This window comes from Mytilus trossulus, chromosome 6 (genome assembly GCF_036588685.1).
Source record: "Mytilus trossulus isolate FHL-02 chromosome 6, PNRI_Mtr1.1.1.hap1, whole genome shotgun sequence".
Taxonomy (NCBI): Eukaryota; Metazoa; Mollusca; class Bivalvia; order Mytilida; family Mytilidae; genus Mytilus; species Mytilus trossulus.
The window spans coordinates 54,135,554-54,162,304 of record NC_086378.1 but is presented as its reverse complement, the minus strand read 5'-3'; the positions used below and the strand labels follow the sequence as shown (position 1 = coordinate 54,162,304).

The window sequence follows — 26,751 nt, the reverse complement described above, 5'->3', positions numbered from 1 at the left end:
TTATGTTACTGCGGTCTTATTTTAAAAACATCGTCATTTTCCCCGTGTCCAATAAAATGTCCCGATTGACAAAATAACACAAAATATAATTCAGAGGCTTTTTATCAAACGAAATTCTACTATATCTCAAAATTTTATCACCTGGTAACTGATATGAATGGAAAATACATTTAATTTCCTTTAAAATGATATGATTTGTACTTTAATTTGAGTTGCAGGTAGAAAATCCGAAACGATCTAAGATGTCCAATGAAATGTCCCCGTGACCGTAATTTGACGTTCGCGTTATAATAACGTTAAACTGTATACGACTTTTACTTGCATATTAGGCATAACATAATTTCATGAAATGGTCTGATCTATACAAAATAAAGTTCTCGTTTAATATGCATTAAAATGCAGATCTGCATTGTTTCAAGGATATAAGATGTCGAAATATTTAACTTGGATACTCCAAAAAGACAATGCTCCGGAGCTATTACAAAGAGAAAATTTACTATTGACCCACCCCCACTTTATAAAAGCAAGATACATTGAAAAGGGAAATGCAAACAAAAGTGAGATCTTCTTCTAGAACGTCGTGTAACGCTAAGTGGCACCAATACTGTGCGTAACGTCTGTTATATCGGGGCCTTTTATAGCTGACTATGCGGTATGGGCTTTGCTCATTGTTGAAGGCCGTACGGTGATCTATAAATGTTAGTTTCTGTGTCATGTTGGTCTCCTGTGGAAAGCTGTTTCATTGGCAATCATACCACATCTTCTTTTATTTTATTATTGAGCCAACGCTGCAATTTTCACAAAACATATCAAATTTTCCACCTTGTCGCACATACACATGGATAACATCATTACAGCTTATTTCCTAATGCATGTAGTCCAAAACTTTGGTTAGCTTGCTTGCTGTGTTTGTATATTGTACAAAATATAAAATATACAAGTTAAACTATGTCTATACATGTATATTGTTTAAAGATGTCGATCTTATTTTCAAAGCTTGTATAAACAACTATACAATCAAAGCAAGCAAGCCAACCAAAGTTTTACTTTGCAGGTATAAGAAATCAGCTGTAATGATTTTATTCAGTTTGGCAAATGTCCGAGCCCGTTAAAAAACGAACAAACTGAAACTACAGTTGCTGACCTTTACTACCTTCAAAACAAAGGGAACAGTTTGGAAGTCCCATATACTGAAATGTGAAAAAAATAAATACTTATAGATTTTGTTAACACTGCGATGTATGTAAATACCTCTTCGCCTTTTTACGAACACAAAATTCAAGGATCACACATTAGCCTTTAATTATCTATACAAAAATTGCTGTACCCATGAATATCAGCACCGGCTGTTATCGACGGCTTACTTTATTTACACTAGTTAGTTGTCATATGGGTAATTGTGTTTTCTCGCTGTTGTTGTCTGGTGGACAAATACATGAAATATCTGTGCCATCATCAAACATGTTAATGGCTATATATCGGGTAATTCAAACCCTTCTTTCTTCGCATAGAAACAACTCTTCGTTAATCTGAGCATGGAAGTAATACTTTATATCATGAACTATAAATAAGGATACACAAAATGAAAAACTAAGCGAAATTGTGAATCCCGCATTGCACGAAAAAATGTGTTGTATTTCAGTAAATAACACGTGTTCTTGGTTGATTGTAAACACGTAGTAGTCCATCATGCATTGTGACTCATTTAGTGGATTGGTCAAAAACCTAGGTAAAAATAAATTGCGTCACATGTAAATAAACAATTACATGTGCGAGAACATAAGTATGCTAATTTATGCATTTCCATATAAGGTAGTGGTCCTGACCTGTTTATGTCAGGATGATTACATTATGAATATTTTGGTATTCTGCCTTTTCCAACTTTAACACACATCATTATCTTTCTTGTGACGTTCTGCTTATAAAAATGTAGACAGCGATAGTTGTATATATTTTCATGTTTCTATGTATTATTTCAACCTTTGTCTCACTCGGTGTCACAATGTGTAGTGTTCGACAAAAGGAATGTCATTCGTATGGGAATTTATGATAGAATAACAAGATATAAATCGTGTATTCGTATCTGTAATTTTATAGTCGTTATCTTTAAAGCAAATCTATAAAACTATCCTATACATTTTAAAAGTGATGGGCGATCATTGGTTAAATATGTTTGATTTGGTTTTAACAGTTTAAATCTCTGGTTTAGAGTTCTGTTAAGAATGAACACAGCGATAGTTTGTTTGTATGTTTTTTTCTACAAAAACCTCCTTTTTTGTTTTAATCGGAAGGAACATTTCGTTATGAATAACGTTTTTTTCGTCAAGAGAAAAAATACGTTTACATTTTAACAACTTAAATTTATTTTAGCAATGGACATTAATTTTGACAAAATAAAATATTCAGATAATGTTTGCTTTCCGCATTTTTCATCCAACTCTCTTTCAATTTCCAACTTCAATAGTTACACATCATTATCTTTCTTGTTAAATTCTGCTTAAGGTGGTACCCAACACTTTGACTAAAATTAATTTGGCTCGTTTAATTTTCATACAATTTTGACAAAGTATTTACTTTGACCCTTTGACAAAAATATAAAAATTTCAAAAAATTTGAACCAACCGTTTTATCAGAAAAAATACACTGGTTATATAGCAGTTTGACAAACACTTATTTTGATCATTGAGAAGCTTAATATTCCCGTTACAACACAACGTAATTAAAACGTTTAGCTGATTTTACAGAGTTATCTCCCTGTAGTGTTAGGTACCACCTTAAGTTCGCTCTTTATTTGAGAATACTCTTTCTGGGTAGTTATTGCATGATCACTGCATTATTGTGCAAGTTAAAGACTTTGAAATATTAAACTTGCACGGAAGGTAGGAAAGTGCGATCGTCAACTGAATATTTTCTTAGTTTGGAATTTAAGAAATGATGTAAACGGTTGTACATGTACGTAAGAAAGAGCGATCTTTAGCTTCAAGTTATTCAGTAAGGGTTTCATGACACAATTACATAAATAAAAGGGCCGAAATATACCAGTGGCTTTGAAATGATTTTCAGTAACTGCAAGTACTCTCAGATCTGTACTTAGTGTCTTTATGTTATATATAAGATGTTACATGGACAATCATACCACATCTTCATTTTTTATAGTTTTTATTAGGGACAGGCCGCTGGCTGAGCAAACAAAAAGGGGGGGGGGGGCAATCATGCTTCGGTCATTCCATATATAATCAACCAAATTGTCATACAAAAGGTCCTACTTGGACCCGCCTTTGCCACTAAATAGTCCAATATTTCCAAAAAAGGCGTTAACCTCCAATCAATCAACCAATCTCTGAAATACATCAAGTTAATGTTTTTGGTGGGGTTCGTGTTGCTTATTATTCAGTTTTATATGTTGTGTCGTGTGTATTTTTTTTGTCAGTTTGTCTTTTTCATTTTTAGCCATGGCGTTGTCACTTTTTTTCGATTTATGAATTTGACTGTTTCTTTGGTATCTTTCTTCCCTCTTTTATTAATGCCTGCGTCACACTATCCCGATTATTATATACGATGGACACCCGAATGGGAAAATTTTAAGTTCGTACGAAGTTGTTCCCGATCTCGTTAAAATACCAAAAAGAGACCGAAGCAAGAACGATGAATACCGAAGTCTATACGATGGTGCCGAAATTATATATGATAGCAAAAGATGGACATTTGAAGGTTACCGAAGACGTGTATTTAAGCTTCATATCTCAGCCGAAGCCTACACGATGGATCACGAAGGCTATGTACACGATGGATTACGAATGCTACACGATTGATTACGACGATGGTGCGAACACAAACAAGATGCATAAAGGTAAAATACATGTATGTACATAATACATGTATGAAAACGATCAAAACGGCGTTCTACCTGTTTTGATTTTTTTATGGTACGAACATAATTTCGACAACATATCGTATCTGTACAAGGCTGCCATGCATGGGGGAAATCGATCTGTTTGTCTAATTCTTATGAAACTTAGTTTATTGTCCCCTCGCCTACTACATGTAAGTTGCGTGTAGATTAACTGTTATGGACACTCTAGAACAAAAATGCTCAAAACTTGGTATGGTGTTACTCGTTAAGAAAATCTTAAGCACTATTGACTTTAAAGTTCAAAGGTCAAGGTCACAGTGGCAGTTGTAATACATGGCAATATCACCCTTGTGGACACTCTAAAACCATTATGCTTCAAAACACATTTGGTATGTTCTTCCTCCTTGTAATGATCTGATATTTTTTACGTTCAATTTACAATTTTCTGCATGTATATGACACATATAGTGTCCATATTTTTCCCCAATATGTGATATATGAGGACATGCCAGGCTCGGCATTGCCTTGTTTGAACTGTAAAATGTGTCTACTAGTCTGAATAATCACCCATATTTATGCCCATGTTTTCTGGTCTATCTTAAAGGCAAGGTAATGCAAAACGAGCTCTTCCCAGTTGAATATCATTATAATATAGACACACAGAAGGATGTGGGGAAATCATCAAATGCGACAAAATATGACATATAGAAAACAAAATGGTTATGGAGTAAACATTCGTGTGACAACAACTCAAACGATACATAAATAATAAGAATAACGAAGAAAAGGTTGGTTTCCCTATATACATGTACCTGCAGTGTTGGTGTACGAGGCGCATTTATGATTTTCATTATGTTACTTGATATGAAAAATTGACAAAAAATAATATAATACTTGTAAATGTAAATCCTGAGCCTGTAATAGCTGCTCTTCTTGTTCTATTTGAAATAAAAGAAACAATGCAGTTCCCTTTTTTTGTTAGAATCTCATAGAATCATATGATATGAGTTCCATTTTTTGTGAACGTCTTTTTTAATTGTGGTCTTAGACTGACCAGCTGTGCATATCGCGCATGGCACTTAAAATGTATTTTAGCGCGAAAATTAAGCTTACATTTTGCTGGATTTAATGCCGTCGTAGTTCCATCTTTTCGCCTTCGTACTTGTATTCGATGGCAACACGACGAGATTACGAACATGTTAAAATTAAAAACCTTTTCCGAAGTTGTCCCAGGAGGCTTGAAAAAGTGACCAATGGTTCTACGATGGTTAAAGATGGCACCACGAATAGCCCGATCTGGAAACGATTAGTCCCGATTTAGAAAATTTCCATAATCGAGTTGCCATCGGCGTAAAAATCAGGACAGTGAGACGCGGACATAAGGGCGATCACTATAGTGATGTTTGATTTAATTTCAATAATTTTGCTATAACATAACAAAGGGTTTGCAGTTTAGCTCAAAATGAAAACAGCGATAGCATGCTTCGAAGGGCTAAGTGAGCTTTTCTCATCACTTGGCGTCATTCGTCCTGCGTCAATCGTCCTGCGTCCGTCGTCCGTCAATTTTTACAAAAATCTTCTCCTCTAAAACTACTGGGCCAAATTTAACCACTCTTGGCCACAATCATAATTGGGGTATCTAGTTACGTGTCCGATACTTGTTTGGATTGATAAATATTTTGATACGAACGTCACTGATGAGTCTTATGTAGACGAAACGCGCGTCTGGCCGGAAATATAGGGGTTTTTTTTGTGTAAAAAGAGTGCAAAACATTTTTTGTAATTTGTGATAACGAATTATTTAATTGGTTAGAACGGTTTAAATTTCGTTGAATTAGTAATTATCATTTTTTAGTAATTTATGATTTCTGATTAAAAATCATTTTCACAGATGTTTAGCACACCTGACCCACACTAGAAAGTGAGATTTTCCCCTTAGGTTGCACCTGTTGCTGTTTTAAATAAAAATTGTCTTATTCGCTGAAACAATTTGACCAAATGTTACAATATTTATACGTTATACTTTTTACCACAAAACACAATCAAACTTGTAATTGAAGAGCGTCACTTTTACAGTTCATAAGTTCATAGGTTAAGTCCTTTATTAATGGAAAAGTGATAATTCTGTCGTTTCCCTTGTCAACATTGAGTTTGCCTCAACCAATTGTTAATAAAGGAAGCTATTAAAACAAGAGTTCCAAATGGTGAAGTTGAAATCATCCCTTCGTAAATTTAACGGAAGCCATTGCAATTTGGTCAGTTAATTAGTAACAACGATTGGCCATCTGGTCAGAATGGGCAAATTATATGAAAGACTTACTGCTTAGTTTATTTCCATTTTTCTCTACATGTAGTTGTTTTAGTGGAGAAGACAAAATGTTTAAAGTTGAGAGATCTATGGACGACAGACGGACGGACGAATGAACGGACTCAAAGTGTTGACAAAGCGTTAAAAGGGAGGTACAAATGTTAATACGTATTCTAAAAGGTTTGGCAATTGTCACAATGTCACCTTTTATACAAAATGTATGTGTTCGTGCCTCAAGTTAAGAGTTTCATTAATGTCTGGAAGATTTTAATGGAGCTGTATAGATCTTCTGTGGTCACAAATTGTATTACAGCAAAACTAACGGGATGACTTCATAAACCCATCCTCTGTTTGTTATTCATAATGGTTCATATATATTTGCGTCGACTTAACAATCGATACCAGCACTGTATAAACTTTTCGACATACAATGACTAAATTAAATTTGACATTTCAATTAAACTGTGTATTAGTTTACTATGAACGTCGAGTTAATCAAGTACATAAGTGTTGAAAACCGTCACGCTAAATGCCTAAGAATCCCGAATAAAAAGTAATAAATCGCCATCAAAGGGACGTGTTGGTAGTTATTCTATATATTGAGGATTTTGTCAAATCATTGAAGTCGTCTGTCATTGCAGTTAAAAGAACTGATTTGAAGATATATACCTTGGATACGTAAATGTTTGAACTGAGGCGGTTGACCTTCATCGCCGAACAAGTTCCGAAAATGAAGATCGCGAGAAGGAATATACAGAGAAAAATTTGCCCCCAGTAGCAGTATTTGATCATGTAACGAATTTAGTGTTAGATTCTAAAAGGATAAGCGTGGAGTTTTGTTTAATTAAGAGGAAAATTAAGCACGATATTTCAATCTTTCGTAACAGTTTCCGAGTTTTAAACTTATTTCTGTGGTGCATGATAATTTAAAAGGAAAAAGTTGTGAGAAACTTTTCTTGGTGTCTAAAGTTAATATACCGAAAGATACAGAATTGGTTTTGGACTATGGATAGACCTTGAGAGATAGGATTCTAGGAAACCCTTGAATGACCGGATAACTCTGTCGCTTCTAAATTAAATGTAAAATGTCAATTATCAATTGGTAAGTAGGAAGACAATAATTCATCGATTTAATTTTATATATTCAAATTCAATATTTGGTAAAATTTGTCTAGAGACTAGGTAGTAGTGGTCAGGCTAGCGCTTCGGGCACAATTTGTAAGTTGTGCGTACAAGTTTCAAGAATTGAAATCTATACTTGAACAATGTTTCAAGAATGACTGTAATATCTGTTTCTTTCTAATTAAAGTTTGGATCACATGTTTGATGTTATTTCGAATAGATACTACAGCCTACCTTAACTTATTAAGAAAGAAAAAACATTTTTAATTTCATTAAATTGTTTCGTGTCTAAAATATACGTAACAGTGGGGATTAGTGAGTGACTGGATTGAATGTGAAACAATTTCATATATGTTTACAAAAGATCAGGAAATTTGGATATTTTATCGAAAGGTCATTTATTATTTTACTGCATGCATAAATTGATTGAATAGATCAAATTGGTAATAAATATCAATAAAGATATACATTGTATTCCAGAATTCGTCTATGCAAATCACAGGAAAATAATTAATTGGTTGCGTCAATACAAATATTCAGCGATTGTTTGTCAACAAACTTTAATATACTTTGTTCTAATAATAAACATTATGCAACTAGACAACAACAAAACATAATAATCAGGGCAAACATGTACTAGATAGAACATGAATAAGGGCTAATGGACCGGGATTCTGTTTTATACAATATAACAACTAGTTTGATTTTATATGAGGCTTCACACCAGTCCATATGGACTAATACATATAAAGGTAAACAAGGAATGCAGGATATAACTACCTATCGAAAGCAAGGTAAGTAAAAGGCAGTGGCTATGTTGCCGGCTCCGGACTATATGAAATACATTTTATTGAAAAAAATTATCATGAACACACATGATATATGTGGCTACTAGGTGAGATTTCTATAATCTTTTAGTCTTCGACTAGATAAAGGATAACCATACTTTCGTATGTCGAACAGTTCCACCACCAAATAATAAACGGAAAACTTAATTAACAATCCTAACACAACAACCTTATGTTCACTATTTACATTAGGATCTTTAAGTTTTAATGACTTTATACATGGGAAGTTTACAGTTTTTTTACTTTGACATGGGAAGTTTACAGATTTTTAAGACTTTTTACATACAAAGTTAAGAATATTTCTGATTTTTTACTTTAAACAGTTTGTTTTATTTTGGTATAGTACTATTTAATGTAATAACACTTACAGAATAAATTACATAAATTCTTTTTAGATAATTCGTAATTCAGAAAAAAACTAAATTCATAGTCTTTGACCTTTAAGAATTGACCTTTATATCTTTAAAGTAATATGGCACTAATTTATTTACTGCGTATTATGAGGGTAAATAGAAAAAAACGACTTATTTAATGTTAATTCACATATTCATTAACTGAGACTTTAAGATTTAATAAAAAGGATTATACTTTTGAAAATTGTATTAAGTAGACTAGCTTTTCAAATGTTTGTTTAATTATTCATTGCTGCAACACCCATCCTTGGACCCACTCTTCGTGCATGTTTTTTGTTTGCTTGGTCTTTCATCACCAGTTGATATCGTGCATTCTGTTTAAGGAACACTGACCTTCTTGATTGGAATTTTATTTTGAGATATCAGGTCAGATGTGACTCAGTAAACAGTTTATATGCTTGTTTTGTCCATTAATACTTGTATTGTCATTTTATATGTGAGGTTTTCTTCAAGCACATCAACATTTAAGGTCAGGATGTTCTTACTTGTTCGTAAAATTGTTTGTCTAAGACTCTTAATAAGACCGGCAAAATAGCAAAACTCTATACAAATCGCTTTTTTACCGAAGCCGATAAAATAAACCCTAACTAAGAGATGGATGTCCATCAATGTCTTTATCATTTTTATCTTTTATAGTGTGACGGTTATTTGTATATTTTACATATTCAGCTAGCCTATGTTCAAAATATTTGTATGTGCGTACTAGGTATGTAAAGTAGATGTAAATGATAATACTATAGATTTTTTTTCAGAGGCTATAAATTGTAAATGTACAGTGACAAATGATAACAGTGTGAATGTGAAAAATTGTGAGCTCTGCACATCGTCCTCAAGCAATTTTCGTGCTAATGGCAGAATAAAGTAATTAAAATAGCTGCCAAGGTAGTGTGAATGATATGATAATGTACATGTAGTTTGGTATGAACTTTAAAGTTTTCTTGCACTAATCTTTGAAATGAAGGAGCTGAATAAGGACTACAAATTGATATAAAAATGTGTGTACACCTAAGTAATACATGTATATTCTTATGGGCCTCAGGAAAAAACAGTCCTACAGCTTACGATGTTAACCTCTTTAAATATGTAAGAAATTGTTATTATATAACATTTACAGAGTAAAAAACAAAAACACTGAAATAAATGTAGATATTGTTTTCAAATCTATATATTATGTATATTGAAGCTCAACATTATGAAAAAATCACACAAGAGAAGAAAAACATTCAGATTACAGAAATGAACTTTGCATTATTTTCATAATTGAAAATTCTTAAAACTTAAAACTTTCTCATAAATTCTGTTGATACAATGTATACTTCACATTTTACTGCGCTTCAACAATACTTATTTATCAGATGATTTGCATTCTGTTCAGAGTATGAAGATGTAACCTGTAAGTGTTATCTATAAACTTGTATGTGGGTTTAAATGAAGAAGAGAGGAAACCCAACATCACTATTACAACCTAAATATTTGTAAAGATCTATATTCAGTCATAAACTATCATTATAATGTTTGTTCCATTTAACGTTTCTAAATTTTTTTCTACAATTTTAATGTATCTAAAGATCTAAATTTATTTGTAGGGGGAAATCATCAGAAATTTATGTAAAGAGGAACCTCCTAAAAGAAAAGACAATTCTGAAACAAAATCAACTAATGTACAAAAGATTGATGAAACTCATCAACAAAGGACAAACAACACAAACACCTCTTATGTTGTCCCGAAAATACGTCAGATCAAGCACAGAAATTTACTAAAGGCGAATTTTCAAAATTAATGCTGGATAGAAGCAATATGCATCTCGATATTTTGAAATATATTCAAAATTGTTCAACTACATTAAATTAATGCCAAAAGTAGGAGACCCCGCGAATAGTTGTGAGGACTATGCTGATAAAACTAGGAATTTTACTTAGGAGCAAAGATCATCAATCCTAAAATATTTATGTGACAATGTTCTCATCCAATCACCTTGCAACACATTGATGTACATGTACCAAGTCTAATTCATGTCACTATTACATGCACTTTGATACACAGACCATCCAACTTTGATTCAGGTTTGTCTGTTTTTGCTTCTCTTTTATTTCTGTCAGAAGAATATTGACTTTGAAATTTTGCTTAGTTTACATGTATAAGTTTGTGTTTAGATTTGTTTAAAGGCAACTACTTGTGATAAGTCAATGGGATTTGGTAAGTAGGTCCGAGACCACAATTGTCGTCCCTTGATTAATATAGTCCCTAGTGTTAACAGTGGGTTACTTGCCAATAATTTTTATACCCCTTCCAAGTTTATTTCTCCATGTTTAATGCCTCAAATTGTAAATAGGGGGTGAAATTACACTGTAAAAAATTTGGGTCCAGAATTTTACAAGAAAGTAGTGATTTGGTCCAGCTGAAAACAGTTCAGGAGTTATGGTGTTGAGATATTGAAAATGAAAGTGTGAGTTTCAGGTTAAATTTTTCGGTCAAGGTAGTTTTTGATGATGTTGAAGTCCAATCAATTTGAAACTTAGTACACATGTTTCCTATGGTATGATATTCCTAATTTTTATGCCACATTAGATTTTTTACCCAATTTCATGGTCCATTGAACATGGAAAATTATAGTGCGAGTGGGGCATCCGTGTACTTTGGACACATCCTTGTTCTTCCAATTTTAGTTTGTTTGTGACTGTACAACCATAAGGTCAAACCAAATGATTGAAAATAGGAAATATGGTTGATTCCAATTTTGTAAGCTAGGACAAAAGTGGCCATTGAAAGAAATTAGTTGTCTTAAAAAGTATGTTTGAAATGGACAGTCTATTTTTATGTGAAAAAGTATAATATTCTTCAAAAAAACTTATTTCAAATGTGAAAACTGTAGATATAAGCTGTTAAAGGGGAACCACTAATGATATTGTTATATATAAATAAAAAAAAAGAAGATGTGGTATGATTGCCAATCAGACAACTGTCCACAAGAGACAAAAATATGGGCTTCAACAATGAGCAAAGCCAATACTGCATAGTCAGCTATAAAAGGCCCCGATATGACAATATTAATGTAAAACAATTCAAACAAGAAAACTAATGACCTTATTTAAATATAATAATGAACAAAAAACAAATATGTAACACATAAACAAACGAAACGGCAACCACTGATTACAGGCTCCTGACTTGGGATAGGCACATGCATAGATAATGTGGCTGGGTTAAACATGCAAATTTTTTTTTACATCGGCTTTTCCACATATATCACATTGCATTGCATTTTCAGTTTCATTCATCAGTCATTAACTTTTTTTCACAATTTAAGGTTAAGTTTTATTTGTTTTGAATGATTAAACCATTTGCATGATTTCAAATGTCATATCCACTTTTTCCTACCTGCCCCTGGAGGACTTTTGAATTCAGTGTTTGTTTGAAATAGCACATCCTATTGATGGCCTCTTTTTCAAAATTTTATTAAAAGTTTCAACTACATAGTTAGATCTTAATTTTTCAGGCTTTTTACATCATATGGCTGATCTAGATGCTGTTTTAAGAGCACAGTCTATACTGTTTGTGATTGAAGAAGAAGTGGAAACAAAGCCAGAAAATCTGTTGAGTCATACAGATATTCTGTTTAATATGTCCAAAAACACAAACTTCAGCGAAGACCTACTTTAGAAAAGATGCATGGCAGCTTGTTTTAAATACTCTCAAAGTATTAGAAGGTACACAAATGTAACCAGTCTGAATATTAAAAATAGAAAACTAACGACCTTATTTAAATATAAAAATGAACAAAAAACAAATATGTAACACATAAACAAACCACTGATTACAGGCTCCTGACTTGGGATAGGCACATGCATAGATAATGTGGCTGGGTTAAACATGCAGGTTTTTGTTTACATTGGCATTTCCACATATATCACATTGCATTGCACTTTCAGTTTTATTCATCAGTCATTAACGTTTGTCACTATTTAAGGTTAAATTTTAACTTAACTGCTGCAATCAAAGAATTTTCAATGCTTTTTTAGCTCACCTGGCCCACAAGGCCAAGCGAGCTTTTCTCATCACTTGGCGTTCCTCGTCCTTTGTTCGTCTCCGTCGACATCGTTGTTAACTTTTACAAAAATCTTCTCCTCTGAAACTACTGAGTCAAATTTAACCAAACTTAGCCACAATCATTATTGGGGTATCTTTTTGAAAAAAAAAATGTGTGCAGTGACCTAGGCAACCAATCAAGATGGCCGCCATGGCTAAAAATAGAACATATGGGGTAAAATGAAGATTATAACTCTGAAAATAAAGCATTTAGAACAAATCTGACAAAGGATTGAATTGGTATCTATTCAATATCTATTTTCCCTGAAATTTTCAGATGATTTGGAGAAATGATTGTTGGGTTGCCTCCCCCTCAATTGGTAATTTGAAAAAAAAATGCCTTTTTTGGTTATTATCTTGAATATTGTTATAGATAGAGATAAATTGTAAACAGCATAAATGTTCAGCAAAGTAAGATCTACAAATAAGTCAACATGACCAAAATGGTCAGTTGACCTCTGAAAGAGTTATTGCCCTTTATAGTAAATTTTTAACAATTTTCATTAATTTGGTAAATTGGTTTACAAAATACTTTCCTTTCTATCTAAAGGGCCAAGTTTATTATAGATAGAAAAATTGTAAGTAACAAGAATGTTCAGTCAAGTAAGATCTTCAAACACATGTTTGTCATGAATCCATCTGTGTCCTTCATAGACTAAGGTGAGCGACACAGGGTCTTTAGAGCCTCTAATTTATGTTTTAGATATGTATATTAGTAACACTCAGAAGTATTATGATAAGATTTCTCCATGCCAGACAAGAAAAGGCAAAGCTTTAATAGGTCCAGTTGAAGGTGAGTTTCATATTAATGAATATTGAAAAAAACATCTGAACGTAAGTACGTATATGTGGAATAATTGCCATTGGTACCAAACCCAGTTACGACATTGAACAAGTATTAAATAAGCTCTCTACGAGTTCAAGTTTGACATCATTATAAAGTTAACTTTTGACTGGTTTCTGCTGGTTTATAGTAGACACGTGTTTAACTGGCCATGGACCTAAGAGCAAATTGATTTTATTTCCAATAAGTTAATTAATGAAAATATAAAATGTGTAAAAGATTTTCAAGGAGACAACAATGAGCTAGAGACCAATTTGCATAGATGTAAACTACTATTGGTTACTGTTTGGCCTTCAACAATAAGCAAAATCTTTAAAATGTAGGAAGTTATGAAGATTTTGTGACATAATGTTAAGACTTTGTAATAACTTCACCATTGTTTTAAGGATAACGCGTATTCAAGCACTTTTTAAAAAAAAATTTAGGAAGAATATTCAAAAAGTTTTCAAAAAGGACATCAGACCAGATTAAATCAAGTAAGTAATTCTTGACTTGTGTAAGTATTTTAATTTATAATGTTCTGATTAGTACTGTTTTCTACTGCACAAGTATTTCTTTGAACATACAACAGTTTGGGTTCTACAGATAAGTCTGAACCATCTTACATATTTATCAATATGCTCCAGTAACATTGATAGTGCAAGATGTTAACTCTGCATAGTTTATTATTTACTTTTTATATTTGTATTGATTTAGTATAAAACCAGATAGGTTGTTCATTTGTGTAAGTTGAAATTTGAAAATTCACCTCTTATTCCATTTTTTCTCTTAAAAGATGATTTTGATCTATTTTTTTAGCTTTTTGGCAGAAAAATGAAATATCATTTTTTAAAATGTATTTAATTGTACTTAAGGCATCATGAATTATATATAATCATTTATAAAAAATCTGCCCCTAAAAATTAGAGGTGAGTAATTTCAGGCTTTAATGAGACTCTTGTTTCTGTAGATATCTTGTTTCAATATTTGTGAAACATGTTTATGCCAACCTGGGGAGATATGATATAACAAAGAATACTAACAATTTAGGCAGTTTATTTATACACATTTTTTATACCCCATGCAACTTAAGTTACGAAAGGTAAAATATTTTTGACTGGTCCATCGGTATCAAAAAAGCTTGGATGGGATTGTTATTGACAGAAATAAGAGGAGGGAGACTTTTTTCACGAGGAGACTGGATAAAGATCATAGATTTTTGCTTTATGCCTAGAACATGTAGAAAGCACATTTATTTTTTGTTGGATTTCCTATAAATTTCAATGAAGTGCTGGATATCGGTTAAGGTGGACCACTTTGTCAGGGGGGGGGGGAAGGATGAAAATCATAGATTTATATTTTGTTTGCCTAGTGACAATATAGGGATGTGGGGTATGTAATCCTGCTCACTTATCTAAAGTTCTTTTATAGATAACCAAGCTATAAAAAAAAGTTCTATGACATAATTCTAGGTAAAAAAGATAAGAAATCCTTTGATAGTGATGACAGATCTCCATTTAAAGCAAGACATGGTAGGTATTTTTAAATATTTGTATTTAGAAATACTTATTGCTGTTGTTCTACACATCTACAAATTTCCTACTCAATTATACATGTATCAGGCTTATTATGTTGCATGCCAGAAGCATTTCATCTTAACAAGTCACTTCTAACATCTTATAATTAATTACTGTTTAGAAAAAAGAAGTGTATATTCCTTTACAAGTGAGGAATTTTCTCCATTAAAAGCTAGGAAAGCTAAGAAATCCTTTACAAGTGAGGACAGTATTCCATTAAAAGGTAGGAAAGCTAGGAAATCCTTTACAAGTGAGGACAATTCTCCATTAAAAGCTAGGAAATCCTTTACAAGTGAGGATAGTTCTCCATTAAAAGCTAGGAAATATCTTACAACTGAAGATAGTTCTCCATTAAAAGCTAGGAAATCCCTTACAAGTGAAGATAGTTCTCCATTAAAAGCTAGGAAATCCCTTACAAGTGAAGATAGTTCTCCATTAAAAGCAATAAAAGGTGAGTGATAATATAAATATGTTATATACCTATTACCATTAAAAAGAGGAAGCTAACATAGGGGACAATGAAAGTTAATACCATTACTTTAACCATTCAAAATCCTGAAATTTAGTTTTTGATCCAGATAGTCATTTGAGCTTATGCCATCACTTGCTATAATCCTCATGAATTATTTCCAAAATCTTCCGTTCTGAAATTAATGTGTCAAATACTTCAAAAAGACTTAAAGTGAATGTTCCTTAGGGTATATAGTTTATAAATTTTAATTGATGATTTGATTCATCAACAAATCTTGATGCTGTTGCTAAGAAAAAGAACATAGTTTAGTGGTTTTTGTGAAATTGGTGTCTTTTTAATAGAATTATGCCATTTTCAATTTTTTAGTGCGTCTTTTCATGTTGTAAAGTTATACTATTGTAAATGAGGTTAGGGTAAAGGTTGGCGTCTGTTAAAACATTCACACCTGTTACATTTATTATATGCACCTGTCCTTAGTCAGGAGGCTTTTGTTTAGTGGAAGTCGTTTGTTGGTGTGTTTCATATATGTTTATTGTTTCTCGTTTTGTGAATAGATAAGACCCTTTGTTTCCTGTTTGAATTGTGTAACACTGGTCATTTTGGGACTCTTTATAGCTTGCTGTTGGATGTGAGCCAAGGCTCTGTGAAGAAGGCATTACTTTGACCTACAATTGTTAAATTTGAATTCATTGTGAATTGGATGGAGATTTGTCTCATTGGCACTCATACAACGTCTTCTTATTTATATAAAGGATAAATGCAGTTTTGGGCTTATATCTCACTAAAGCAGTTAGAGCAAAAATAATGGAGGTTTATGTAAGTAATAGAACAAGATCTATCTGCCATAAGATGAACAGTGCAATTGGACAACCCATGTTTGGTAACCGTCCCGAAATGGTTGATTTGTTGGTTATTTCATTGTATCGTTAATTCTATTATAGATAGAGAGAAGTTAAATTAAATAAATTCAGCGGAGTTAGGTATAAAAATAAGTCATTATCAGGTTAAGATCTATATGCATTGTAACTTTCAAACATATCCAACAACCCATTGTCGGGTTACTGTTCCGAAATAGTTATTTTTTAGGGAATTTTATTGTTTTTGGTTATTATCTTCAATTTTTTTTTGGAGATATATAGAGATAAAATGTTACAGCAAAAAATGTTCAGCAAAGTAAGATCTACACATGAGTCAAATGAGTGAAATTGAAATGAGATATTAAACTGTATGCAATAAAAATAGGAGGAACAATTTATTTGCTTATATTTTAAGATTCTGTGGATTTATTGATTTTCGTGGGATACCAATTTTTGTGGATAACGTGGGTGTAGGTGAATCACAAATTTATCTAGGCTTGTTTCAACACATAATAAAAACCATGAAATGAAATATACAAAAAACACAATTTTTCCACAATCCACGAAAACTGGTACCCACGAAAATAAATGAATTCACAGTAATACAGCTTACATGTTCCTATATACTTTTTTTAATTTATTTTAATTGAAGTAAATGAAAAATATTTCCTCAGGAATGCCCACCTTCTTAGTTATAAAAGCAAAAGAAATGAAAGCTGAAATTATAGAGTATCTGCAGAATTATAAGCCATTTAAAACATTGCCAAAAGTTGGAGATCCTGTTTAACCATTATGTTGACAACACTAGAGGCATATCTGAGGAAGTGAGAGATGAATTAACTTCATATCTCAGCTTGACATATAAAGACATTTTCAATCTATCTGTCAGTTCTGACATTCCATCTATGATGCACAACACTATATCATTCATAATACATCATTCAGGAAACAAAGGTACAACTTTTATGAGAGAAAACAATATTTTGTTTTACTTTCTGTTACATTAGAAATAACAGTACTGTAGAGTACTGAAGAGTTGCCACCGTCAATTGTTACACAGTAGACAGTATCAGAGACAGTAAAACAGTAATTTGCAAATTAAAATTGACAGTGACAACTGTTCAAGTACAGTACTGTTATTCCGATTCTAATGCATTACAAAAAGAAAAAGTACGATAAAACTTTAAAAAACGACTAAACTTGACAATTAGAAACAAAAAAACGCGAAATTTAATGAATTATTTTGGCACAAAAATGTCATGGCTAAACGTGACGTCATACAAATGAAAACTTACAAACTGGAGGTTATTACCTTACCCGTACGCTTCAAATTACGATAAAATTACATTAAAACGCCAAATTCAAGGTAGGTGTTGTTTTATTTTCAATTATATAGTAGTAATCGAACATTTGTTGTTTCAATCAATTCAAAATGGGGGGGGGGGGGGGGGGGTCCCTCCTTAGTTAAGCCTGACCAACTGTGGATTTGACAGCAAATTTTAGCCAATGAAAAAAAAATTGTTACATCCAAATTGCATTAGAATACTCATTATCTGAATAATAGAAATCTGTCACATTTTGTTATTGTTTTCCAGTTTCTTGTTTTTATATTACTGCATACACCTTAATATGTTATTTTATATTAAACCAATTTCTGCCTGTCATGGCATTGAAGGTTGTGTTCTATAAACATATAATTTATTCCATTTGAATTAAGGTAAATTTATAGAGATGACCTGCTGTTGAAAAAATACCCGATGAATGATTTTTTTCAGTGGTTTATTTATGTTAGCTGAAATGCTTTTGGAATAGGCCTAGGTAACTATAGCTAAGATGATAGACAAGTGCCTCATGTTCAAAAATATTCATGTAATTACAGTAGCCCATCCAGAATTATTCAAAATGTTACAACTTACATGAACATCAGTGTAAAGGTTAAACTTAATGATATACATTTTACGTTTTTACAGGAAATCAATGTTATTTCGTCTTAGATTTTATTCTAAAAAAATCCCAATTTGATGTTTTAGGGACCAAATTGAAAACACCTAGAATCATCCCTGGTGGAATAAGCTTGTTTTTTCTCCTTTTTCATTTACATTTTTACTCAACTGTTTAATTTTCCAGATTTAAATAATCCAATAGATGTTTGCCAAAATTTAGAAAGGATCCGTGAAACTACTGGAGAATATGAAAGGATTGGTAAAAATACTAAAAAGGGTAAATAATCTAAAGTTTTTACAACTTTATATCAGTCCAAAGATTGTTTTTTTCACAGTTTGTCTTTTAAATCTTATTTACATTCTGAATTGCAACTTGTATACTTTTGAAGATTTGACTGATAAAAGAATTTTATTCAGATTTGGAAAAGGATGATAACAGTTTGTGAAAAGAAGTTTCATCTTCATAATGCAAATTTAAAATAGTTTTAATTGTTTTAATTCCATACAAATATTTTAGGGAAGGTTAGAATGAATTTTGTTTTTTAAATCCTGATTTTCATTTCAGATGCAATTACAGGACTTATTAATCATTCATCGACAAAAGATAAAAAATCAGAAATAGGTGAGAAATCATTTAGTATGAAATAATAGTTGGTTAAAAAATCTTCTCCTCTGAAACTGCTTAGCCAAATTTAACCAAACATTGCCAAAATCATTATTAGGGTATCTAGTTTAAGAATTGTGTCCGGTGTCCCGGTCAACCAACCAAGATGACTGCCATGGTTAAAAATAGAACATAGGGGTAAAATGCATTTTTTGGCTTATAACTCAAAAACCAAAGCATTTAAAACAAATCTGACATGGGGGTGAAATTGATGATCAGGTCAAGACCTATCTGCCCCGAAATTTTCAGATGAATCGGACAACCCGTTGTTGGGTTGCTGCCCCTGAATTGGTAATTATAAGGAATTTTTGCTGTTTTTGGTTATTATCTTGAATATTATTATAGATAGAGATAAACTGTAAACAGCAGTAATGTTCAGCAAAGTAAGATTTTGTTTAATATTCACATAGACCAAGGTGAGCGACACAGGCTCTTTAGAGCCTCTAGTTTTAAAAGCAATGTATTTGCATAATAATAGTCTTTTTAGTTAGTAAAATAAGTTGATGTTTTGTAGGCAGAAAAAGATTAGGAAATAAGAAAATAGATGCAGCAGAATCCAAGAAGTGTACAGTAAGACTGACTGATATTGGTACTATTAAAAACTTGAAAACATATGTAAACAAGACAGAGAAAAAAAGAAAAAGAAGGAAGATATGTGTAAAGAACTTGTAAAAAAAAATGTTAAATGTTAAAGGGGCACTAGCTGTCAAATTCATGTTCACCGACTTTACTTAATTTCTAGTATTTAATTTATAATAATGAATAATGTTAACATTTATCCAACCTATTTAAAGTCTAAAAAAAATTATTAAGAGGACACGGTATAAACTTACATTTCGTGTGTTCGCAGTCTAGACCGCCATCTAATTAATTATTGAGTTGACCTCTAAAGTCTTTCAATGACCATATAAGCGATGTAAACATAAATATAGATATAAATAGATCAAGCAAATTCATGCTCTTGGATTATTCTAGGTCTATGTAATTTTATATTATAGATGAAACATTAATGTTTATCATCGTTTTTATCTGTATAAGAATGATTTTCTTTTGATCAGATCAGTCAATCAATTGATTTACCTTTGTTTCACTTTCAATGTTGATATTCTTTTCCTATAAATAATTTTACACATTCAATTCATGTGTTATCCATTTCAAGCTAAGGAGTTAAATTGAAGTTCACATTAATACAAATTCTATGAGGTTGAATTATTCACTTGCAAGTGAATAATTCATTATCAATGATTTTAGCTTATTTTGACAGAACAAAATCATACTTGCTGCTAAAAGCGAATTATTATTTCACCATTGTATTTCATTAGTGATTGAGCAAAAAAAATAATATATAATTTTTTTTTTATATATCTCGTAGCTAGTGCCCCATTAAGATTTAAAAAAGTTCATCTGATATGAAACAACAAATTCAGGATACTTTGTGTCATATTTCAAATAAGTTGAATGTATATCTACTTATGATAAAACTATGGTATTGCAAAATGTCGTAATTTTTTTTTTGTCTTATTGATGAAAATCGATAATAGGAAGAGTAAAAAAGCCTGTGAAGTAAAAATATAAAAAAATATATTAATATATAACAAAATCCCTTCAAGAAAATATTGTGACCTTTAGTTTAGTCATGCAGTTCTATGACAGCAGATCTTTTTTATGTTATGCAACTTTACCATAAGTTTGACCAAATGCAAAGCAAATGCAAAGCAAATGCAAAGCAAACAATAAAAATCAGGAAAGAGAACACATGGATGTATATATTTATTCTGTTTGACTTGAATTTACATTATTATTTATCTAAAGTTTTTCAACTTTTCAATAGATAGACTAAGTGTAAATGTTTGTTATGTCTGCAAATTTTCAATATTATTTTTTCATGGAGTAAATGAGTCTGTATTGCAAACAAAAGAGTGTATTACACAGTTCTTTCCATTAAGTTCATATTTATGCACAAAAAAAATCATAATTATGAGTACTGTTTTTCACTGTTTATTGTATACACCCCTATATCATGAACATAGTATAAGAAGCTTGAGAAAAAAGTTTCCATGTGTATAACAGGGACATATCCGAAAAGTTCAAATTCAGTAAAGTTTTGCTTAAGTCTGATTTTTTTTAGCAAGAACTTAATATATATAAAGAAAATTCAATTCAAAGATGACCTTGATTTTTGCAATGATATATATACATATATAGAATACTTTTACTTAATCATTCTGCTTGGATATCAATTTTGTCAAATTCTAAAATTGAATAAAAAAACAAACAAATACTTGTGTTTAATGATCTTCATACTGTTAGCGTTCAGCCAGGATGAAGAGATTATGCTCAAAATTGTCTCTTTATTGGATTGAGTGAAAGAGTTTTTATCTTTAAAATGAGAAAAGTAGGAAAGTTATAGATCAGTGAAAGAGATTGAACCTTATAGTTATTTTTAGTTACAGTGAGGATAATGATATAATAATGACTATCTTGTGACTTTAATATTTTATTGTTGTTGTTTGTTTATATAAACAATGTTTTAAGTTTCTGTGAATAGGCACAGTTTCTTTATTTATTCCATGTTTTGTTACATTATCAGTTTTTTTGTGGACCTTCAGAATTTGTGGATAATCTTTTGCAACATAAATGTCAAAATATTCACGCATCATGCATCTTGAACTTTATTTTTCTTTACCTATAATATGAACCATAATGTATATAGATATAATCCTTTTACTTCATCATTCTGCTTGGATATACAAGTTGTCTAATTATTGAATTGAATAAAAGACAAATACTTGTGTTTAATGATCTTCATACTGTTAATGTTCAGCCAGGATGAAGAGATTATGCTCAAAATTGTCTCTTTATTGGATTGAATGAAAGAGTAAGTTTTTACCTGTTCAAGTCATTATACTGTTAGAGTACAGCTAGGATGAGAAATAAATGCTACAGTGTTAAATTTAAAAACAAAATTGATTGAGAAATATATATTTTAACTTCTGAAAACAATGATAAAAAATGAATCAACGGTAATAAGGATATTTTTTTGTATATATATGTACATAAATCATGTAAATATTTATATATGTTGTATTCAAGTTGCAATTTTGTACATGTTATATCAAGTTGCAATTTTGTACATGTTATATCAAGTTGCAATTTTGTACATGTTATATCATGTACAGAAATATTGTACATGTGATAACTTGTATATAATTGCAAAAAGGCTTGTTATGAACTGTACAAAAATACCTCAAACATAGTATACCATGTACAATACATTGCTTAAAATGGTTTAAATTTTACAAAATTTTAAAATGAATCCAAATAAAGCTGCAAATACATTCAAATTTTACTGACTAAAAAAAAACTCAGAATGTAATTTTAAGAGCACAGTGATCAGAAAGTTTTAGAATTATTTGTATTGCTTCACGATTCATGTTGGCATAATATGTTTTCATAACATGTTTTTAGCTCACCTGGCCTAAAAGGCCAAGTGAGCTTTTCTCATCACTTGGCGTCTGTCGTCCGTCGTCTGTCGTCGTCCATCGTCTGTCGTCCGTCGTCGTTAACTTTTACAATAATCTTCTCCTCTAAAACTACTGGGCCAAATTAAACCAAACTTGGCAACAATCATCATTGATGTATCTTGCTTAAAATTTGTGTTTTTTTACCCGGCCAACCAACCAAGATAGCCGCCATGGCAAAAAAAAAGGTACACAGGGGTAACATGCAGTTTTTGGCTTAAAACTAAAAAAACAAAGCATTTAGAGCAAATCTGAAATGGAGTAAAATTGTTTATCAGATCAAGATCTATCTGCCCTGAAATTTTCAGATGAATCAGACAACCCATTGTTGGGTTGCTGCCCCGTACATTGGTAATTTTAAGGAAATTTAATGTTTTTGGTTATTATCTTGAAAATTATTATAGATGGAGAGACCTGAAAACAGCAATAACGGTCATTAAAGTCAGATTTACAAATAAGGCAACATGACCAAAATGGTCAGTTGATCCCTTTAGGAGATATTGCCCTTTATAGTCAATTTTAGTCATTTTTCGTAAATCTCCATGATCTTTTACAAAAATCTTCCTCTCTGAAACTACTGGGCCAAATTAATCCATACTTGGCCACAATCATCATTGGTGTATCTAGAAAATTGTGTTTTTTGACCCGGCCAACCAACCAAGATGACCGCCACGGCTAAAAATAGAATATGGAGGTTAAATGCAGTTTTTGGTTATTACTCAAAAACCAAAGCATTTAGAGCATTTAGAGCAAATCTGACAATGGGTAAAATTGTTTATCTGGTCAAGATCTATCTGCCCTGAAATTTTCAGATGAATCAGACAACCCATTGTTGGGTTGCTGCCCCTAAATTGGTAATTTTAAGGAAATTTTACTGTTTTTGGTAATTATCTTGAATATTATTATGGATAGATATAAACTGTACACAGCAAAAATGTTCAGCAAAGTAAGATTTACAAATAAGTCACTACACCCAAAATGGTCAGTTGACCCCTTTAGGAGTTATTGCCCTTTATAGTCCATTTTTAACAATTTTTTCGTAAATCTAAGTTAACTTTTTCAAAAATCTTCCTTTCTGAAACTATTAAGCCAAATTTTACCAAACATAGCCAGAATCATTATTAGGCTATTAAGTTTAAAAATTGTGTTTTGTGACCGAGCTAACCAACCAATATGGTCGCTACGGTTGAAAATAGAACATAGGGGTAAAATGCAGTTTTTGGCTTATAACTCAAAAATCAAAGCATTTAGAGCAAATCTGACAGGTAGTAACATTGTTAATCTGGTCAAGATCTATCTACCCTGAAATTTTTAGATGAATCGGACAACGCGATGTTAGGTTGCTGCCCCTAAATTGGTAATTTTAAGGAAATTTTGCTCTTTTGGGTTATTATCTTAAATATTATTATAGATAGAGATAAACTGTAAACAGCAATAATGTACAGCAATTTAAGACTCAAAAATAAGTCAAAATGACAAAAATGGTCAATTGACCCCCTAAGAAGTAATTGTCCTTTATAATCAATTTTTTAAATTTTTCATAAAATTTGTAAATTTTTACTAACATTTTCCACTGAAACTACACGGACAAGTTCATTATAGACAGATAATTGTAAGCAGCAAAAAATGTTCAGTAAAGTAAGATGTTCAAACACTTCACAATCACCTTAACACAATGTTTTCATGAACTGTCTGCTTCCTGTGTTTAATTCACATATACCAAGGTGAGCGACACAGGCTCTTTAGAGCCTCTAGTTAATATATATTATATTCAGTCCACCGTGGCCTATAGAAGTTTTATGCTGTTTGACCCACTGCAATGATGAATTATAAGAATTAGTTATAAACTGTTTATATTTTGTCATTGTTAAAAATAATTGGATATATTAAACTATATTTTGTTGATTCTTGATTAACCTTCAAGGGTCACATTAAAGACCAAATGTTTGGACATTCAAAGAGTGTTTTAAAAACACTATCCACATGATTGTCTGAAGGTTTGCTATGGTGTAGAAGCATCTTGAAAACATATCTGCTTCTATCCTTGTCCTTTTTGGGGCGGGCAAGAATATTATTCTTAATAGGGAACTATAATTGAATAGTTAGGGAAAAAAAGGAAAAGGGATATTGCAATTCTATCATGAATAAGCTAATTCTTCATTTAAATTTTGGTCATGATGGTGAACCCAGTGTGGTTACCATTGCGCCCCAGACCAAAGTTCATTTAGCACTAAAAAGAAGTGAGTTTTTATTAGATGTTGTTAATAATTATATGCAAATGCAAAATGAAAATGATGTAATAGAAATAGAAATTATTTTATCAGAGTATAATCGCAATTTTACATTAGGCTTTTTATTTAAATGCTTAGTAAATGACAATAGTGAAGTAAAAAGATGCAGAGAGGGCAAAACATCTCTTCTTGTTCCACTGATTGAAAAGTTCCAACTGGAAACAGAATTTGTTAAACTGCTTCTGCCACGAAAAATTAGTGCAAGAAATGCTGTTGCAATTCATTCGCTTTATATCAAGACAATGTATCGTTCTGTCATTAATGAGTTTTATTTACTTAATTTACATGGAGTTAATTTACAGGGACATATAAGTGCAGAAGATTTTATGAGGTTATTGCATGAACTTAAAACCTGTCATGCTCATTATTTAGTGCACATTTTACCAGTTTGCATTTGTTTGAGATGCACTGAGTATAGACATGAAAGACTTAATCAGCTTTCAGAATGTACCTATGCAACACCTTACCATGGTCCTATTACAAATAGCCCTTTTCGTAATTTACCAGTGAGACAACAACAGTTAACAGGTGGCAGACCTGGCTAATGGTATTCTGTTATTCCATAGTTTACATGTATCACATGATCACATTATTTTATTGTTATGTATTTATTATGCTAATAAATTATTTTAATCATATATAAGTTTCTAGTAGTTGTTGATTTATTTATAGAAGAAACATACTAAAAATAATAAAACAGAAAAAAAGGATTTGAACATGTTGAAATGGCCATATTTTTAATGAATCCTTAAGAACTCAAGGTCTGTTGATTATACGAATCAGTCGCTAAAAGTAAATAAAGGAACAACAAAAATACTAAACTCCAAGAAAAATCTAAGTAAAAAAACATCGCAAATAGCCTGTCCAAAACAAAAGTTTATAGAAACGGACAAACTGATAAACAACTGACATATTCTTAACTTGGTACAGGACATAATTTAAAAAAATGGTTTCAGTTCCACCAGGTTTATGCTTTTTATTGTTTGTTATTGTCTTGATGTATTATTGTGTTTCATTTAGCTTGTTGAATTTGTTGCTTTGTTGCTTATAATTTTTTACCTCATTTGACAAGAGACAGTGCCCTTTTTTCAATTTTTGTATTAACGTGGACTGAGACTCTCCTTGTTGGGGTATTTTAAAGTTTCTCAACAGTTTTATTTCTTATTTTCCTCCTTTCATAGTAATAAACTCTAGACATGAAATAACTTTTATAGTTGGGTAAGGTTTAATGATTGCCAAATGATCTACTATCCAGCCAAAGAAAATGAATATTACAGTATAGCCTTCATCATGAAAAAACTCTTTAATCGTACTGAAAGCAACAGTAATATACCACCATAGTCATAAATCTAATTAAACAAGAAAAACAAATCCGGATTACAAACCAAAACCAAACAATCAACTACAAGAGGAAAACAATAGAACAGCAAAACAACTGAACTACAACAAAAATAAACGCCAAGTTGAACATACATATAAGCTGTATAGTCAGAAATAACATTCAGAGACACAGTTGAAAGAGATTATTCAAAAGTTGACACCAAGTTAAGGACAAACCTTGAATGAGAGTATAGGAAATTAAAGTACACAAAATATCAGGACCCTATCATTTCTGTCAGCAGAACAAGTGTTCTCCATAGAAAAAAAGATCAATTTCAACGAGTGAATCAGCCATATAATACCAGTATTAAACTTCAGCTCACTTTATAGACATTAAGTTATAACACAAAGTTATAAGCTTTCGCCGAAAAATGAAGGACTTGTTTTATGCATACATAAAAATTGATAGCATGTAGAAATTCCATTACATTTCATAAACAAAGTGTCCCAGAGTGCTTTTCTGGATGCTTCAGCGGGAGCGCACAAATGATTTCATAATTGTCAATGCCAAAATTTTGAAATGTCGACTTATGTGTAGAGTTGTATAACTGAATGCAAGCGTTTGCTTGGGCTACTAACTTTTATTATGGTT

At 31.6% G+C, this 26,751-nt stretch overlaps 2 protein-coding genes across 3 annotated transcripts in view; both read left to right on the top strand.

The window, feature by feature from the left end:
• The window catches only part of LOC134721537 (uncharacterized), an 89,415-nt gene that overhangs the window by 58,960 nt on the left and 3,704 nt on the right, over positions 1-26,751 (top strand). The gene's annotated exons all lie outside the window — the stretch shown is intronic.
• On the top strand, positions 12,184-19,775 carry LOC134723543 (neurofilament heavy polypeptide-like). Its single transcript, XM_063587127.1, has 7 exons — positions 12,184-12,252; positions 13,335-13,424; positions 13,901-13,951; positions 15,153-15,482; positions 18,488-18,580; positions 18,869-18,925; positions 19,482-19,775. The coding sequence occupies exons 2-7, from the start codon at positions 13,337-13,339 to the stop codon at positions 19,637-19,639; spliced, it is 777 nt and encodes a 258-aa protein (XP_063443197.1). The 5' UTR covers positions 12,184-12,252; positions 13,335-13,336; the 3' UTR covers positions 19,640-19,775.

Excerpts from the sequence above, each read along its gene's own strand:
- LOC134723543 (XM_063587127.1), top strand. The coding sequence starts at position 13,337 with ATGTATATTAGTAACACTCAGAAGTATTATGATAAGATTTCTCCATGC. Across the intron at positions 15,483-18,487 it reads TCCATTAAAAGCAATAAAAG|ATTTAAATAATCCAATAGAT; the intron begins GTGAGTGATAAT and ends TTAATTTTCCAG. Across the intron at positions 18,926-19,481 it reads AGATAAAAAATCAGAAATAG|GCAGAAAAAGATTAGGAAAT; the intron begins GTGAGAAATCAT and ends GATGTTTTGTAG.